Source organism: Thamnophis elegans, chromosome 3 (assembly GCF_009769535.1).
Source record: "Thamnophis elegans isolate rThaEle1 chromosome 3, rThaEle1.pri, whole genome shotgun sequence".
Classification (NCBI taxonomy): Eukaryota; Metazoa; Chordata; class Lepidosauria; order Squamata; family Colubridae; genus Thamnophis; species Thamnophis elegans.
In genome coordinates this window covers 20,449,377-20,469,663 of record NC_045543.1, presented here as the reverse complement: position 1 = coordinate 20,469,663, position 20,287 = coordinate 20,449,377, and the positions used below count along the sequence as shown (strand labels likewise).

General features: G+C 38.9%; 1 protein-coding gene across 1 annotated transcript in view; it reads right to left on the bottom strand.

Moving 5' to 3' along the window:
• Positions 1-20,287, bottom strand: part of PLCB1 (phospholipase C beta 1) — a 199,665-nt gene that overhangs the window by 129,293 nt on the left and 50,085 nt on the right. Inside the window, exons 7-8 of the mRNA XM_032213013.1 lie at positions 19,779-19,925; positions 212-369 (exon numbers count right to left, since the gene is read on the bottom strand). Of these exons, the coding sequence (XP_032068904.1) occupies positions 212-369; positions 19,779-19,925 (305 nt within the window). The remainder of the gene's footprint in view (positions 1-211; positions 370-19,778; positions 19,926-20,287) is intronic.

Here is a 20,287-nt window from a genome sequence, read left to right as displayed (position 1 = left end):
GTCACACAGCCGCTTAAGAAAGGGCCAGATAATTTAAATTCGTGCTTTTTTTTAAACCTTTCTCTACTGAATTGAATTTTTAAGATAGGCATTATTTGTTTTTCTGGAGACATTCTATACTGACCTGTATACATCTTACACCTGCATATATACATATGCATAAATATTCTATTTTGCAATTATATTTTTACAGGGCTATTCTCAAATGTACCTTAAAGGATATTTCCGTTGTCATGGTGAATCCATGGGTAATGACCGGCTCCTCTTCAGCAGTTCGGCCTTTCCAGCAGTCCAGCTCAACACAGCGGCAGCCAGACAACAGCACTTGACGATACATCTCTACGGAAGAGTTGCCGGCTAGCTGTCCAGCTAAAAAACAAAGAAGAAACTGAATCAAGGCAATCCATTCTGGGCTAATGGACCTAAGACACATTGTCTTAAAAATATAAAAGTCTGCATCACCTATTTTTCCTAGTGGCAAAAGACAAACTGATAAATAGATAAAATTAAATGCACTCTTCTAAGGAACAAAGATAGAAAAAGACATAAGGGGCAAAATGAAATTAAAAATTAATATTCGAACTGTTTTGAATGTTTCTATTTTTTAAAATGCTTAAGAACACATTTGACTACACATTTTGGTGGCTTAATAAGAAACATTACAGAGTTATACCCAGTAAACAAAGAATGAAAGGCTCTTTGTGTTATTTAATGGAATAGCAAATCTAATTTCTGAAAAGATGCGCTCATGCCATTAAAGATCAGGCAAGATGACTGCAATAGAATAATCTCTTTTAAAAAAAATGTTATCAAGTCTACATAGTTTGAAAAAGGCTGCAATCCCTTCTAACTCCTCAAAGAAGTTAATCAGACCTTCAAATCTTTCCTCATCCCCTGGAATTTTATATGCAACTATTTAAGCTTAATTTAAGTGGGACGTGGTGGCTCAGTGGCTATGACACTGAGCTTGTCGATCAGAAAGGTTGACAGTTTGGCGGTTTGAACCCCTAGCATCGCGTAACGGAGTGAGCTCCCGTTACTTGTCCCAGTTTCTGCCAACCTAGCAGTTTGAAAGCATGTAAAAATGTAAGTAGAAAAATAGGAACCACCTTTGGTGGGAAAGTAACAGCGTTCCGTGCACCTTTGGCATTTAGTCAGGCCACATGACCACAAAGACATCTTCGGACAGTGCTGGCTCTTTGGCTTTGAAACAGAGATGAACACCCCCTTCCCCCTAGAGTCAGGAACGACTAGCACATATGTGCGAGGGGAACCTTTACCTTTACTATTTAAGCTATTTTATAATAGCCAATTGCACACCTAAATGGGCTTTACTTACCCAATCTGATACTTCTTCAGAAATTAGTGAGACAGGTTTTATGGCCTTCTTATTGAACCAATCACTGTTTAATGATAATATGTGTCCAGCCAATAAACAACTGATTAAATGAAGTTTAGCTCATCCACAAATCCACAATGGTACACTTAAGGAAATAAACATCTTATTCCTATATAGTAAATATTATCTGTTACATATTTACCTTGTGTCTTCAGCTTAAACTGCAAATTTTAGTAAGACAACAAAAATACCTACAAAAAGAGCTAAACTTCTAGAATTGTAGTGAATGCTACTAGCTTTATTTCCAAAAATCTGCTACAATGTCCAACTGTCAATGAATACTTCAGCTTCAACCACAACAACACAGGAGCACACAATAGATATAAACTTATAGTAAACTGTTCCAGACCTGATTGCAGAAAATACGACTTCAGCACCAGAGTGGTCAATGCCTGGAATGCACTACCTGACAATGTGGTTTCTCCCGCAAAACCCCAAAACTTTAATCTTAGACTGTCTGCTATTGACCTCACCTCATTCCTAAGAGATCTGTAAGGGGCGTGCATAAGCGCATTAATGTCCCTATCATTCCTGTCTTAATATTCCCTTGTATTTGTTTTCATTTCATGTATTCATAATCATGTTTATACTTATATCTGTTATCTAATTCATGCTTGATGAAATAAATAAAGTAAAAAAATACTGTCAAAGAAAAAAATTAGCTTGAGTTGTAACGTTCTTGAAAGCCACTTTGAATAGTGGAGAATCAAAGTAAAGTTGCCGTCTCCCCCCCCCCCCCGAATACTGTTCAGGTACCAAGCCTGACACTAGGACTTTAACCGGTTTTCCTTTTTTACAGACCAAAAGGGTCCTCAGGATTTTGCTAAATTATAACCGTATCCATCATCAAGCAGAGTGGTGACGTAGAAATGAAGATGCTCGCCTCCCATTCGTAAGGTTGAGAGGCAGTGACAGATCAGGGTGCAAAGAGAAAATATCAGCTGAGAATTCCATGTAGGCGTCAGGAAGGGTTCTGGCCAGTAAATGCTCAGCTCCATTCAGTTGCCCTGACTCCACCCCGAATCAAGGAATTACAGGGTCGTAAAAAGAAAAAAAAAAACGTATCCAGTCTATCAGCATTGATAATGCTGGATGGAAGGACTGAAGCTCTACTTCACTAACAACTATAGGTGAAAATATTTTCTATCGATAGGAGATAGATGGTGGAGGGCGGGGAGAGGCAGATGAGCATCAAAATCTAAACACTGAATCACTTCAGATTCAATACCAGACTCTCTGGCATTTGTTCCTTAACTTGTTCCTTTGGTCATCCAAACAGACAGAAAGGTACTTGGCTAATAGGAGACTAAAGCCTTTTCATAGGATAGCAGCTTCATTATCCATGATCAAGTAACGGGAAGAGATTCTGTATATCCTTTCTAGCCAAGAACGGGCAGGATCTGAAGCTGAATTAGACACAAGAGGATGCTTGCTAGCTGGGAGCTGAAATCCAAGGAAATTATTTTTAATTATTAGAAAGGGTAGTACAATATGGAAACTGAAAAGCACTTATGGGAATAGTTTTGTGCCTCTAGTGCTTGCTTAGCTTTGAAGCCCAAAGAAGTCAGCAGTTATTGTCATCGGTTGAGAGATATTAGGAGGCACCAGAGGAACAAACCCAAAGGGATCTGCCAACCAATACAATACTGGAGAATTTGTGATATTCACCCATATTGATACACTGAATCATTTCATTACATAGCTTAGTTTTTCACACTTTAAAACATCACGTCTGTACTAATGAAATTTGGAAACATGTATACAAAATGCTTTTACTCCAGCATTGTTGAGAGAAAGAGGGAAAACCAAAATGAAACCTTTAGGGAGCGGAAGATAAAACAAGAGAGAGACAAAGATTAGAGACACAATTTTTTTGGTGTATAAGACGCACCTCCCCCCCTTAAAAGAGGGAGAACATTTGGGTGTGTCTTATACACTGAATGTAAACCCCCCCCCTTTGGCCTCTGCCTCCCAGCAATTTACCTCCTTGCAACAAATGGGGAAAAATGGGGCTTGCGGAGGCAGCAATAGGCTATGGCAATCCCTGCAGCCAGAAACAGCTGATGATTGGGAGGCCCATGCTGAACTTGAAAGTGAAACTTGCTTTTGCTGCAGGAGGCAAATTGCTGGGAGGCAGAAGCTATTTGCTGTTTGCTGCAAGGAGGTAAGTCAATAACTATTTTTTAAAAGACTGCTTTATTATTGTTCTAGACAACTTAACAAAATGAAGCTTTTTAAAATAAATGCTTGATCTGAAGAGGCCCAGTGCTATGTTATCTCCTTTTAAATAGCAGAGAATAACTATACTTCCAGAAAGCCACATCAATTTTTAACAGCATATGTACAAGTATAGTCTGAAATGTAACACCATAGTGTATATCGTCAGTACTGTTTTCTGTTTGTTGCAAGGAGGAAAATTGCTGGGAGGCAGAGGCAGATTCCCCCCCCCCTGTTTTCCTCCTCAAAAGCTAGGTGCGTCTTATACTTAGGAGCGTCTTATACTCCGAAAAATACGGTACTTCTCTGCTTTCCTAAATACTATGATATTAGCAGGGTTTTTTTTTTGGGGGGGGGGTTGCAACATGGAGGGGTGCTGAGAAATCCAGCACTGCAAAAAGCATGCAGAGAGGATACTGTAGGTAAGATCAGACACCATGAATTCAGGGTGCAGGAAATACAACCTTCTTGCAGTCCTCAAGGTGCAGTTTTGTGCAGGAAGCCAGCAGGAATTATTACCATCCATCGTCTGCGTTTTCCCCTGTAACTGCTTTGTGTGCTTTCAGAGAGAAAGAACCTTTGTGAAGAAAGCTACCCCTCTCCTTACTCTACATGAATATCTCCTTCTACTTGGAGATAAAACGCTCTTTCAATCATCTCCTACATACCATGCCTTTGGGGTAGAATAGGAGGCTCCAAAGATTAGTGGCACCATCTAACCTGCAGTCTAGAGACCTACCACCCAGATACAGAGAATCAATTCTGCAGGATAGCTCTGCATCACTTTACACAATGGGGACAGGAATGCAATGACAGAAGAAATAGGCCATATAAAACATTTCTTGTGCAGGAAAAAAAAAACCCTAAGGACTCAAGAAGACTCTGGTGAGACTATTGCTACCATTATCACCACTATGTCTCTTGTGAAGCATGCACCTTTGCATTCAGCTCAGAAATTATTCACGTTTCACAAGCATTTCCGTCAATTTGCAGGCTGTCCAAAATAGTAAAAAAAGAAAGAAAGCTTTCCAAGGCCGCCCTGCTTGTCTCATGGCAACAATTTTGTGGGGTGAGGGAGCATAGATTTTTAACCTTGCTTAAAAAAACTGGACAGAAACTTTTTAAAAAATCTTTATTGTTTAGATGTTTAAATGATCCCGTTAAAGGTGCCGCCATTCTAAAAATGACTACTATTGTGCAGGGGAAAAAAATCAATCATGAAAAAGCCTCTTGGCTGAACGGTGTACAAGAATGGACTCATTTTTATGCTCTTCAAGCAATTATCAGAAATGCAAATTTTGCAGCTCCCATTCATGGATGTCCATGAAACGTGATGATAATAAACTATGTTGCTTTTGATAATCCTCATACATACTGCCAAAGCACATACTGATTTCGTCAATCCCGCCTAAAAATAAATTGCTGCCTACTATTTGCTAATGCACACACTGAATCACCCACTCCATATTTGGGGAAATCTTTAACAATGAATAAAACTGAAAAAGGTATCCGTTCCCTCAGAAGGCATGAATCTCTGTAGTCAAGTCCCACAATAAGTTCCTACTGAAGTGATATAAAACTTTAAAAATGGGGCAATAGTTTAAGAGAGAGAGAGAGAGGGAGGGAGGGAGGGAGGGAGAGAGAGAGAGAGAGGGAGAGAGATAAAGCCACCATTTTAATATTGACCTTTTTCACGTATGAAAACTTGAAAATGTCAAAATAAAAAAATAATGGAATTAAATATTTAAGTCAAAATTTAGATCTAGAGATAATTCACCAAGGAGTTAATGTGGAGAATATTTAGTGGCTTACATACAGCCAATCAGAATAGAGCTGGAAGAGAACTTGGAGGGGTTCTAGTCCAACCCCCTACTCAAGCAGGAGACCCTATACCATTTAAGGCAAATGCCTGTCCAGTCTCTTCTTAAAAGCCTCCAGTGATAAAGCAGCTACAACTTCTGGAGGCAAGCTGTTCCACTGATTAATTGTCCTCACTGTTAGGAAGTTTCTCCTTAATTCCAGGTTGCTTCTCTCCTTGCATAGTTTCCATCCATTATTTGTGGTCTGCCATCTTAACATGGTATTTTTTATCACTTTTCAGAAACAGGTGGATAAACTTGTAATTAGATGAACAAATTACAAGTACAAAAGTTACAATAGTTTTTGTAATGTCATCTAATGGTTGTTATCGTTATACTCACTTTTCAAGAATACAATGTCCCTAAACTGTAACACTACAAAGGCATCAGAATCTTCAGGCTTTCTGGACTGGACCTCTGCCTTGTACCTATCATGTAAATGAAGGAACCCTACTGAACCCATTAAGTAAATGTCAGGCTCTTCTATAAAGAAAGCGATCCTGTAGCACATTGATGGCGAACCTATGGCATGCGTGCCCAAAGTGGCACACACAGCTATGTCGTCTGGCACACGCAGCTTTGCCTGTTTGTCTTCCGGATTTCTGGCTTGCATGTGTGAGTTATGATCAGCTGTCTTTTGTGTCTGTGGCAATGCCAAAATCCAGTGTGTACATGTGCACTGGCCAGCTGATTGTAGGTGCACATGTGTGCCAGAAGCCAGAAGTTTAGCTTTTCTGGAGCACGATCCCTTTGTCCGTATGGCAATGCCGAAAACCAGCATGTGCATGCATGCCAGCCAGATGATCATTGGGCACCCGAAAGTTCAGCTTTTCCGGAGCACGGCCCCAACGAGCGCACACACATAAGCGCAACGTTCGCCATCACTGCTATAGCACATTCTCCAACCTACCTATTAAAGCTCCAACTATCTTGGAGAAATCAGTAAGTAAAGATAAAGAAGGGTGGATCTTTTATAGCTTTTACAGCTTGAGGCTTTTAGCAGTTCTGTCCTGACTTGGATCCAATCTTGGATCTCTAGCTAAGTATCTATATACTACTAAAACTCTTCTCCTGGCCTTTAACTGGGTGAAATGGTACAACATAGGGCAACCGTTTTTGAACCGAGGCACCTCACATGGGCTACCTTACAAAATGCATCCAAAATCTGGGGGCCATGGCTCCTGAAGGAACGAAACCTGGGAAAGTTGTTGCTGTTTCAGTGCAACTAGCTGCCTCTGCGCTGCTAGGCTACTGCTGGAGTCACCTGGTTTTCATTTTTACTGTTCCGTGATAGTTCCTCACCCAGCCTCACAATCCCACACTCCCTTTCCTTACCCAGGAGCAGCTACTTACCAGCTTGCTAGGAAGGAAAGAAAGGGAGGTGGAGATTTCCAATGATTCCCACAAGGAAACTGAATGGAGAAATCCAACAAGAAGTTGGAAGCTGTTCTTGCTCCCACTGCTTTTTTTTTGCCTTGGTCAATCTGTTTCTCCCTTTACCTAAGTAAATATCTTTGAAACAATGATCGAACAGGACCTGGGTTGTTTCATTTGTAAGTGTTACTGGAATCTTACACGACGTTTTGCAGCAGTCATAACGTTGACTTTCAACTACAATTTTTAATAAATAGTTTTATTGCTCCAGGTATTTGATTTTTTTTTTGCTGCCCTTGTTTTAGCTCTTATCTAGAGCAAATGACTGAATTCCAATGGGTCAATGCATTGCATATTTTCATGATTAAAAACAGTTTCCCTCAACACTTGAGAAGTCAGATAGTCACAATGAGTTTCTCTCTAGTGCTAGTAAACATTTGCTTGCATAATGTTGCATCTCACACTGTGTTGTATGCATAGCCATCAAAGAAACAGTTCTGCGTATCGGTTTTCTGATTAAATATCCCCTGACATTAATAGTGGGCTGACACAATGCTACAGTCAATTTCAAGATATGTACATGGCCAATTTTAAGATATGTGCCTGAAAGTAAAGTAACTGGATGTGATATCATGAAAAGATCGTCGTATTGTTATCCCATGTTACATGCTGACATTCAGCAACTCATGCTTTCCTAGCAAGCTTTACTATGGCAATCCTAAAGCAATTGCAGGGAAAAATATGTTTGTAGTTTATCAGCTACAGAAATCATAGCATGCAATAGCTGTGTTTGGCTTTTAAAAAGGATGTATGTACGTTGAACTGTAAAAAGCTTAGAAGAGTGTGCCTTCTTAATCACACAGATAAATGATAATTGTTCTTGAGCTTTTGGCACTGCAATACGAGATGCTATATAGTCAGTCCTTCATTGTGACAACAGTACTAAACTAAGCTGATAGGTAGGAGAAATCTATAGCAAAACCGAGTTCCAAATTAAAGGCTGGAGGCTATATGAGGGAGGTAGGGATTGAAAAGCTACTCCTCCTGTTTTTTGCCATCTAGATGACAGATCAAGTATAGCTTGAAATATCTTGAAATTGATTTTCTTTTTTTTCTCCTGATAGATGGTAGCTTTGGATTATATAGAATATTATTTTCCTAAATGAAAGTAACCACTGCAGTGACGTGCGGTGAGCTTTATGGCTGGTGAGGCAGCAATTTTTTTAGACTTGTGGACTTCAAGTCCCAGAATTCCACAGCCAGGCATGTTCAATTCTGATTTAAAGCAACAGCATTTTTCCCCCTTGCAAAATAAATTTTCCCATTCTTTTTCTTCTCCCTCCCCCTCCTTCAAACAGACACATGCACACAGAGAAGTTGGATCCCTCTCTCACTCACTCACTCACTCTCACACAAACACAAACACAGAAGTTGGATTGGATATATTTTCCAAAGGCTTGAAAACAGCTCTGCCATACCCCCCCCCCCCACTTCCCCTGCTGCCTTCTGATTGGAGCCTTTGATTGCAGGTATATCACGTTGCCTTTTCAAACTTGTAATCAGTGAAGCTGGGCTTATATAATTTTATCCAGCTGTGTGTGTGTGTGTGTGTTTGAAAAGGCAACGTGGTTCTGCATGCAATCAAACTTTTTGAATTCCTCCCCCTTCCCCACACACGGACCTTTTCCAGCTGTTTCAGAGAGGATTTCAACTCTGCTTTTGCCTGCCCTCATGAAAGGCCAGAGCTCTGAATCAGACTGAGCTAGTTGCTCCCAGAGAACTCTAAAAAGCCTCTAAAAATGCCCTCGACAGGAGGCGAGAGAACACGTGCCTCCTTTGCATATGAAATTTTTCGCTTTTTAACCCTTGCTTAACTCTTAAAAGGCGAAAAATTGCTTATGCACAGGAGGCCCATAGTTCTCTCGCCTCCTCCTATAGTTAACACTAAGCAGACTCCAAGTCACTGTGACTTGGAATCTGGCAGCAACTACCTTGGCTTTAATTATTTTTAAAAAAATCTTTAAAATTCTTTCCTTTTCCTCATGACTGGTGAGGCCATGCCTCCCCTGCCTCTAGTGACTGCACGTCCCTGAACCACTGCAATATTTAAATGAATAATCAGTGCTTGTACTGTCAAGCATGTTTTCATAAGACTAGTATCAAACAAAAGGATCAGTGTAGGATACCGACTCAAAGTATCATAAATTTAGAAAACTGTACATATTAAGATGATTGCTCAGGGAACTATTACAAAACAAAATTGTCCCAAGTAAAGAAGGTTGAAACTTAAGAAAACAAATGGAATGTCATAGTTGGTTAAATTGATTCTTCTTCTGTTAAGACCCCCATTTAAAGTTAAATCTATCTTCCTCTATCTCTTTCAGCTTGGTACTTTAGAAACTGCTTTTAAAAGTTATACAACAGCTTGAATATTTCTGTAATCCCTATTGGCGTAACTTCACAACAGTAAGCATTTGGAATTGCTATAAAAAGAAAAAAGACTAAATCATTTAGTAGCAATAGATAGAAAAAAAAATCACATTCAGGAAATATGGTGCTAGTCTGAAAAAACCATCATTATTGGTGCAGATGTGGTCCAATAGTTAAGTTAGAAAACAGCTATTCTTCTACATAACAATATAATATGTTTCTATATTTCCAATTCCATAGATGAAAATTTACTTAGAAAGCAAAACACCACTATAGAAAAGGCTCATGGACAATTGTTTTATATATGATAATTATAGAAGGCTATTGTAAGCACAAAGACGGAAGACTACAGAAATGCCATAATGGAGGAATGGATTGAGAAGGTGGCCGAGTTTGCAGAAATTGGTAAATTGATTTGTTTGATCAAGGAGGGAACGGCAACTACTTTTATAAAAGACTAGAAACTTTTTATGGTGCAGTGGAGCACTGATTAGAATGCAGTACTGCAAGCTACTTCTGATAACTGCCGGCTGCCTGCAATTTGGCAGACTGAATCTCACCAAGCTGAAGGTTGATTCAGCGTTCCATCCTTCTGGGGTGGGTAAAATAAGGACCCAGATTGTTGGGGGCAATTGGCTGACTCTGTCAACTGCTTAGAGACGCCTGTGAAAGCATTGTAAAGTGGTATAGAAGTCTAAGTGTTATTGCTATGGACTTTTTTTTTGCTGAAAATGGATAAAAATGAATCAATGATATGGGGATTTATTGATTAGAAAGGTTTGTTTATGGGAAGAAGAGAACCACGATAAGCAATTCAGGAGAGTGGAGATAATAATTGCTATGTTTGTAACTGTAAAGCTCTGATGGCAAACCTATAGCACGTGTGCCAGAGGTGGCACGCAGAGCCCTCTCTGTGAGCACGTGCACTGTTGCCAGCTGGTCTTTTGGTTTCTGGCACATGCATGCGTGCCTGCCAGCTGGTTTTCGCACGTGCCGAAGCGCCTGGTCTTTGGTTTTCCAGCACTCCGGCATGCGCAAATACCATCTGCGCACTGGCCAGCTGGTCTTCAGGTTTACGGTACTGGGGTGTGCACGCATGCCCAGCCTTCCAGTTTGGGACACTTAGTGCCAAAAAGGTTCGCCATCATTGCTGTAAAGTATAAAGTATCAAGAAGAATCAATGACATTTACCTTTTCACATATATCCATTGAGTTGAAATTTCTTGCTATTAAGTGTGATGTATATTCAATGATGTAAGACTATTCAATGATGTAAGACTATTAAAATACCGATCATCATTGCAGGTAATAATGTTATATACATGTATATATTTGTATATATATACATACATACATACATACATACATACATACATACATACATACATACATAATGCAATTTATAATTTTTTTTCAATGAAGAAATCACTCTCAGATTTGCTAGTTGGGGTTGATGGAAATTAGTCTAACATCTATAGGGTTACCGATCCCTTGGACTCTTTGTATTTCTACAAAGCCATATTGTATCATCTAGAAATCATGGTATGTTAGTCTCTTTTTAGAATATCTGCCCTTTCATTAAGGTATTTAAGCTACTATCGAATATACAGATGTTATTGAAACTTCCACTATCAGACACAATCCATTTCCATTTAATGTTAACTCTGCTATTTAATACAATGAAATGACATTTTTGCAGATATTTTATTCAGTCAACAAAACCATTTGTTAGTGACCATTACAGCCGCCCTTAAAAAGTGACTTTCAACTTGTCTTCACACTTACAACCACTGCAGCATCCCCACAGTCATATCAGTGGTGAAATTCAAATTTTATTACTACCGGTTCTGTGGGTGTGGCTTGGTGAGTGTGGTGTGGCTTGGTGGGCATGGCAGGGGAAGGATACTGCAAAATCTTTATTCCCACCCCACTCTGGGGCCAGCCAGAGGTGGCATTTTCCGGTTCTCCAAACTACTCAAAAGTTCTGCTACCGGTTATCCAGAACCTGCTGGATTTCACCTGAGTCACATGATCAAAATTTAGGCACTTGGAAAGTGCCATGCATTTACAATGGTCGCAATGTCCCAGGGTCATGTGATGAACATTTGTGACCTTCCAACTTGGCTCCTTGCAGCAAAGTCAGTCTGGATTCTCTTCACAACTGCATGGTTCCCTTAACTCAGTGACGTGTGGTGAGGTTGATACTTGGTGAGGCTCAGCAGGGCAGCGGTCGGCCTTGGCGGGGGGGGAATTTGCATTGCGGGAGCAACCAAGCGCCCGGGTCTGCAGCAAAGGCGCTTGGTGGCTCCCGCGATGCAAAGTGCCCCGCTGCCCCCCCGCTGTCCCGGCCTGCGTCCGCTGCTGCTCCAAGCTCCGCCGCTGGAAGTCCCGGATCGCCTCTGGGGGAAGGCTGAGTGAAAAACGGAGCGAAGCTTCTCTGCGGCCTCCCGGCGCTGCCCAGAGGCTCTTGCAGGAGCACGTGTCAGCGGCCGGCGGCCTGGAGCGGCCCCGGCTGTGAGACAAGGGAGCACTTAAAGTAGCCGCTGCCGCCACCACCGCCCTGCCGGAGAATTAGTGCCTCTTTTCCATCTGAACTTCTTTGCCTTTTAACTCTTTATTAACTTTTAGAAGGCAAAAAATTCCTTATGGAAAAGAGGCCCCGAGTTCTCTCGCCTCCTGCTTTGGTTAACACTAAGCAGACACCAAGCCACTGTGAGCTGGAATCTGGTAGCAACTATCTTGGCTTTAATTATTTAAAAATATATATTTAAATTTCTTTCTTTTTCCTGAGGAGACTGGTGAGGCTCCGCCTCACTTGTCTCTAGTGACTGCACGTCCCTGCCTTAACTGCAGTGATTTGCTTAACAACTGTGGCAAACAAAGGCGTAAAATTCATTTGATAAGAGCAGATAGTCTTCGGCTTAAGTGAGTCCCTTGACTGCATGGCTGAGCCACAAATATTCTGGCCCCAATTGTTGTTGTTGTTAAGCTGAAGACTATCTGCTCTTATCCAATGAATTCAACAATGCCACTGTGGCTGCTGCAACTTGAAAATAAAATGCCGCCAGTGGTAGTAATGAACTATACAAATGCAATGATTGAATTCCATTTCAAGGCACTCCTTCTGGTTGTTGTTTTTTATTGGTGTGTGAAACTAAACATCAAAAGGCATAGACTTGGGGTGTTTTTGCACAATTATGTTCTTCTGGTTATGCATCTTCACAGTAAACACTATAATTTGACCTAGCCAAAAAATGTATACTAAACAATATTTAGGGCTATCTGTTCCAAGGCCAATTTCTAAAATTACACATTTAGCCATAGTATGACAAGAAACTGGCAGTCATGGGTCTGGGTGGAGTTCTTTCAATCTTTGCTTAAGCCAATCAAAGCTAGGGCATCTTCAGCTCACATCACCAAGCCAAAAAAACAAAATAAAACATGTAGGAGAACATCAAGCTAAATCTGCAACACTGCTGATCTCAAATACAATAGAATAAAAATGTTATTGTCACTTTGAATGTACATGAATCAGCACACGTTAAAATGAAATTTCGTTGCATTTAGCTAAAAAAATAGCCATTATGCATATATACTCACCCATGCATGCATATATGACACAGAGAAACATCACAGTCTACTATGAGTGTGTGTGTGTGTTTGTGTGTGTATCGAAGAAAAAGAATCCTGCGACTTTACAAGACAGATGGCATAAGGAACAAAGCTATTATAGAAACCTCCTCCCAGAGGGGAGCAACAAAAACAGACCTTGAAGTAGGTGTGTAGGGTCTCTAACAATGCTTTGAGCTCTAAGCACATAGCACTTAATAAGTGTTATCCTGAATGACAGGAAGCAAGCTTCCTAAAATCTTCTCAGCTGCCTTACTTCTCTTACCCAGGGGGAAGCAACAGAAACAGACCGTGAAGTGGGTGTGAGGGGTCTCTAACAATGCTTTGAGCATTGTTACACAAAGAAGTATTAAAACTAATAGGCCCAGTTTGTTCACCAAATGCTGAGGAATGATTACGTTCCCTTGTTTTCACATGATAGTGTTCTATGTAAAATAAAATTAGACTTAAGACAAGAAATACTTGGTTACTGTTGTGTGGCTATTTCAAAAGATTTTCACTCTGTGTAAAGTCAACTCTTTTAAAAAAATTAAATATGAACTTTGGTTTTATGATCACATTTTGAATAATAATAAGTGCTTTCTAATTACAGAGGTACAAATTGTCTCACATGTGTAAGTGAAGCAAGTTCCAATAAACTCATCTCCACATAAAAATCAGTGCAACATGCAGACATTTTAAAAAAAAATATAAAAACTAAAAAGTCCATTAAAAACAACTGAGGGAAGCAAAAGAAAAGGCTGCATTTCATTAAATATTCCTTGATGAAGATTAATATTGCTGTCCATGTACAAGTGATCCTATGTGTCTTTGCTTAGCCTGTGTTTCTAGTCAGTCTTGCCAGCGAGATGGATCATGTATCTGTATGGTTCAGCAACTTCAATATATATAAATTTGAATTTGATTTATAACTTTGACTCCTACTCATTTTAAGTCCACTAGCTTGGCAAAGAAACTCCACTTAGCATTCAAGGTAGCTGTGGTTATCTAACTGTGTGATTTCTTATATTCCTAAGCACTTGCTTGAACAGGCAGAATTTTCAACTTTGAAAGCCAAAACGAAAACCAAAACAGTTGTCATTCATTCTTTGCACATCAAAACTTCACCACTTCTGAAAATAAGGCATCACTCAAATCATTCAATCACCAAAAGCACTGGGATTAATGCAAAGCCTAAATTTGGTTTAATTTTATTTATATTAAAGATTAATAGAAATTAAATGTAGGTAATATAATCATCCTAAATACCAGTCTTGTATTTAATAATTTCACTCATCTATCGGGTTGAAATGATGGTTTGGAATCAAGATTTGGAAGTCTTATGAATGTGTGTCCAAGATTTTAGGGAGGCATGTGCAATTATATTACCTACAAATAATTTCTATTAATCTTTAGTATAAACAAAATGAAACCAAATTTAGGTTTTGCCTTAATCCCAGTGCTTTTTTTTAATAAAAAATTTTTTTCAGACAAACACAAACACACAACACATATAACATAAAAGCCTCTTCAATTACACACAGTGTGTCAATTGGTTACAAAGTCTTTCTGTGTCCTTTCCATGGTCCTCACTTGAATTTTACCAAAATTCACATATTGACAATCAAGATATCTTTGTATACATTGTTATTATGCTTCATCCTATTCTAAATCATTCAATCATTTTAGCATTGATAACATTCTCTAATAGTTTTCAATTCCATGTTTCCCCCCATTATTAGTATCATCAATCTAATATACTTGTATACAAATTGATATAATTATTAAACATCCATTAAGCCTAGCTAGTATTAAATCCTTTCAACTTAAAGCATATTAAATTTAACGTAAATTTATATTATGACATTTTGTTATATTACCCCTGAGATCATCCAGTGATATTGCATCTTTATATTATATTCTATATAAAATTGTTTAACTTTTATAAAAAGGCTTTTCAACATCATCTCCATATCCTCACTTACAGTATTGTATAAAATTTCATATTATCAATCCAGTATATATAAATGCTTTGTTATCATTATTATTTATTTAACTATAGCTATTATTACGTTGTACATAGCACTCAAAATTTAACTACATTTAACTAAACTTTATTGTGACATTTGATTTCATCATCTTGTATCCTTCCAGAGATAGTGTAGTCCAATATCTCTTGCCATTTGTGAAGTCTGTATTCTAAATGTTTTCTTGAAAAGTCTTATGTGGACTTCTCTTAAGAACTTGTTGTTCATTATAAAAGTTTGAAACCCTTTATCTGCTCTGTTTATCAGCTTCACTTTTGTTATCATTAGTGCTTTTGCCAAGATTACTCTCATTATTTCTGCCAATTTTTCTCTCCTTTCTTCATCTATTTTCTGATATCTGAAATGAAGATCCGGTTCATCAATTTCTCCTTTCCGTATGTCAGCCTCTGTTTTGCTGCTTGCTTTTCGGCTGCCATTGAAATGGGGAGGGGAGGCATGGTATTTGGGTGTGGGAAATATTCTGTACAGGAACACTGTTAATTGGGAGTTGTTCTCACCATCTACTGTGCATGTGGTAGGACGAGGAGTTTCCTGCCAAGGCCAACTGTCCGGCATACCAACCTGATGATGATTTTTGAAGATGTCTCCCATATGACAACTGTGGAGATATTGGATTGGACTATGGGCTAGGGTTACCAAGAGGAGGGAATTGGGTCATGTATTGATATCTATGCTTGTGTGCACTTTTGCTCAGATCCAGCTTTGCTTAGCTTCTATTTACTTATAACCAGTAAAAGTACTCTTAATTCTGCAAAATAGAGTTGAGTGGTTTCTTTCTTGATTATTAAGTGAAGCAAACCTGACACTGTATTTCACACCTGTCATTTCCCTCCACTCTCAGTTTGCTGTGTCAACAATATTCTTATCACTTTCATATGTATCTGTTATTTTTTTCAGCTCTGTCCTCAAACTTCATCACTGTCCCCATACTTTTTGTATTTTGATCTATAATTTCAAATCTCTTTTCAATTCTTTCTGTAATTATTAAAACTTTTTGAATTTCTAAGAAAATTCTTTGCAAAGTTAGTGCCTTTTCTTCTTCACATTGTGCCATTTTCTAGGTTATAAACACTGCCAAAACATATGAGAGTTTTTAGGTCAAACAAATTCAGTGGAGTTTTTCAAATCAAAGCTTTCTCTTTCCTTCCAAGGAATACCTGTATCAACAAAATGTTTTCCACTGACCCTTTCAGTAAAGAAAGCTTATAGCTTTATCAGATATTGCCAAGCCTCTATCCACTAGATGGCAGTGTTATCTCTTTTCCATCTGTTTCTGCCTCTCTGTCCAAAAGGAAAAAAAAAAACCTGTAAAAATTACGCTGTGTCCCAGCCTTACAAGAGAAGAATCTTTTAATACACGAATACAAAAAAATGGAGAAAGTATAGAGGAAGAAGGAAGGAAAAGAGACCAGTCCAGTTTAAAAGTAAGAGGCATTTGTAAAGAGTCCATCCATAGAAAACAAATAAAGTAGAAAAGATAAGACGCTAGTCTTAAACCAGAGTTGATTCGCCGCTTGTTTTCTTCTATCTTCATTTTTATTTTAAATTCCAATTCTTTTGGGTTTTCCCTTCTCTAATAATAAAAAATTTTCTCACCAATTCGACACACACTCCTGCACAGTTTCTATTTCAGAGGCTTGTCCCAACCTTTGGCAGCCATTTTGGTTGCTTTTCTTGTAGCTGGCAAAAAGAGCTTTCTCCTGGATCAATCAGGGGCTTTGTGATGCCCCTAAGATCAGCAGGACATGCTCTTCTTTATCACTGTTCCTTCAGAACAGTTTCGGTCCAAAAGGACCGTCCAGAAACAGAGATATAGACAGCAATCCTGGAGACCCAAGATTGCAAGTCGTGTTGTTGCGATGTCAAGCCTCGCCCAACTCAATCCCAGTGCTTTTGATTGAATGATTTGAGTGATCAAAATGCCCACACAAAAATGCATTTCTATAAAATTTGCATGTACAGAGGAAAATCAACCTTATTCATAATAATTAACAATCATGCTGCTCCTGTTGAAAAACTATTTTTAAAAGGTAATACTGTGTTAATTATATTCTCATATTGCTTCCTTGAATCCAGTGTGGCTTATGCGTTTCACAAAAGAAATAAAGAATGTAAAAATAACTGGCACACACTTTCCCCCTTGCAGAGTTAGGAGTTCTCTGTCAGTAACAGAAATAATGTAGAGAAAATATGGATCTCCAGACAGGCTGCTTCCTTTCAATAGGGAGGGATTTATTTTTATGTGGGAGCAGTAAAATGTAAAACTTCCTTGAATACAGTCTCAAAAATATATATCAAGGAAAAGCTTCTGAATTTGAACATTGATTTGTAAGATGCCCCCAATGATCAGTAAATAAAAGAAGATTAAAAAGCTTTCAGACATTACTTTGTTAAATCTATGGTAAGGCTAGGAGTTCCAGCTTTTATTTGTCATAATTAGTATATTTCTTATGAGCTTGTAAGGTAAAGGAAACCCAGATTCTTGTCCATCATTAATGAAGAAAGTTTACTACATGACTTTGAGTCTTTCATTCTCTTATCCCAACCACTTCACGGGGAATGTGGCAATGCTGATAAATATATCTAGGTATCAGCATGTATAAAAAATCTTGACAGAGTTGAACAATGGGCCCTACGCAACAAAATGAAGATCTTATACTTAGGCAAGGAAAATCAAATGCATAGGTATAGAATAGGTGATATCTAGCTCAACAGCAGTAAATGTGAAAGGGTCACTAAGAATCCTATTGGACAGCCATTTACATATGAGATTGCAGTGTGAGTTGCATGTGCCAAAAGAGCCAAAGCAGTGCTAAGCTGCATCAGTAGAGAAATAATATCAAGATCTTATGAAGTATTAGACCACACTTGGAATACTGCATTCTGGTCTGGCCACAATACAAAAAAGATGTCGGAATTCTAGAAAGAGTGCAAACAAAGATGATTAGGGGCCTGGAAGTTAAATCATGTGATGAACAATTGCTGATCAACAATTATTAATGAAGAATACTCAGGAAATGTGTATGCCTACACTAATGAAGAAAAGGACTAGGGGTGACATGATTGTAGTCTTCCAATGTTTCAGAGGCTGTCACAAAGGAGAGGAGGACAATATATTCTCCAAAGCATCTGAGGCAAGACAAGAAGCATCCGATGGAAACTTATCAAAGAGAGATCCAATCAAGAACTGTTCTGACCCCCCTTCTCCATCCAGGAATGAAAGCCAAAAGCCACGTAACTCAAAAAGGTTTCTTTTAATCAATCCAAGCTCTTGTTGGCTGCAAGCCCAAATAAACAAAGATAATAGCTCTATAAACAAACACAGTACTGCAAAGAGGCTTCTTCCAGCAAACCTACTTCTCCAAGTTGGTTTCTCTTATCAAGCCACTTATCCAAGTTAGCTTCTCTCGGTTTGTGAAAACGAACAAGACCCAGAATGAGAACATTGACTTCTGCAACCAGGGCGTGGCGCCAGCAGTCTCTTTATACTCAGGAGAGGATCCCAATGAGCAACAGCTTCTCGCAATCATCTCCTGTAAGTACTCAGTTGTTCCTTCCGTCGAGTAACCCTTCGACGGGGTGCATCCTGCAACAACTTCCAAGTGTTTCCCTGAACACTCCCTCTGATCTAATGCTCTGCTGCCACCTGGTGGCCAACGGCTCCTGCCGGGTCACAACAAAGAACTAAGGAAAATTTTCTTGACAGTGAGAATGATTAACTAGTGGAACGGCATGCCTCCAGTAATGTGGGTGCTCCATCACTGGAGGTTTTTAAGAAGTTGGATAGCCATTTGTCTGGAAAGATATAGGGTCTCCTGCTTGAGTAAGGGGTTGGACTAGAAGAAGTCCCTTTGAACTCTGTTATTCTGTTAAACAAAACTACTATTTGAAACAGAATGTTACAAGGCATTATGTACATGGTCTAAATCTCTTTAATTTATTCCAGACAACCACAGCATGCAAACAAAATAAACAGAAATACAAGACAATTGCTGTTCGCCCCACTTTTGGCAAGCTTGCATTGAGTGAAGAATGAAGAGCCTCCATCTACATTCTGCCCTTAGCTGACCTACTTGTTGCTCAGTCACTGTCAGTTATCATGGTTAATGGAAAATGGGCCCTGCCATATGTATACCTCGTGAGGAAGCTGACATACTTTTAAAAATGATTTCTGGGATTTGTAATGGCAATCTCAGATTTTTTGCTAAATCTAAGAAGGCATTCTTCTGAAGTGCAAGCTTAATTTAAAAGAAGCTCAACAAAAACCAAAGTATTGAAAGTTAAAGTCAACACGGCTTGCAGCAGTAGATCATTCATTTTATGATAAGATGTTCTTAAAACAAGGGCAAGGACTGAGGAAAAAAAGTTATGTGGGCAGGAAGAACCGGCAGTGAAAATGGCCCAAGAATTTGTGAGAGGCCAGAACATAAATGGTGACCTCTTCTGCATTAGGAACATGTTGAGTAGTTTAAATGACTCATTCGAGATTCCATGTCACTTCTTAGAGAATGAGACTGAGAACAACAATAAAAAAATAGACAATACCAGCAGGGACTGTAGTGTGTGCCTTTGAGTGTGTGCGTGTATGTGTAAAAATGGATAAAGTCTTGGCTCAGAGAGACAAGCTTCATGCACTTTATATATGCATTGTTGAATGCCAACAAAGAGAATAGGGCTTATATCACCATGTCATGTCCACCATTTTGCCTCATTTGGCCACCCACATAGACAATGCTGGACAGTATCCATTTCTCTCAGCAGGTATCCTTGAAATATGCATACAGAATGTACAGAACATCAGTGTTATAAAAAAAATCTAAAGAACTTGTTTTTATACTGTACCTGTGAGGTAGGTATTATGTGAGGAATTGATAAAATAGTGAGACAGAGGCTGACTCATATCTTCATTCAGGTCCAGTTTTTCAGGTGGAACAACTCCATTTTCTTCTCCACTTAAATATCTCATAAATCCATCCACTGATATCTGTCCTGGGAGAAAAGAAATTCAAAAGTCATATTCTTTAGCTCCATATGCTCCACTTGCAGCTCACAGGCTTATTTGGATTAATAATTTTACAATGCAAACATTATTTCATGTATCAGCAGCAAAATACCTTTCCCCTTCATTGCTACTGATCTATTAATGACTTGTTCAACCAGGTATCCTCAAGATGTGTTGGCACTAAAATTCCAAGAAATCCCAGCAAATATGGCCAAGTTCTTTTCTTCTGAGAGTCGGATGTAGAGAAATAAGTGTAGGTTTTATCTAAGTCAACCATACTAGCTCTGTTATGTATTCCTCAGTCTGTATCAAACAGCCAATTTCTCAGTGCCCCAAATATCATAAAAGA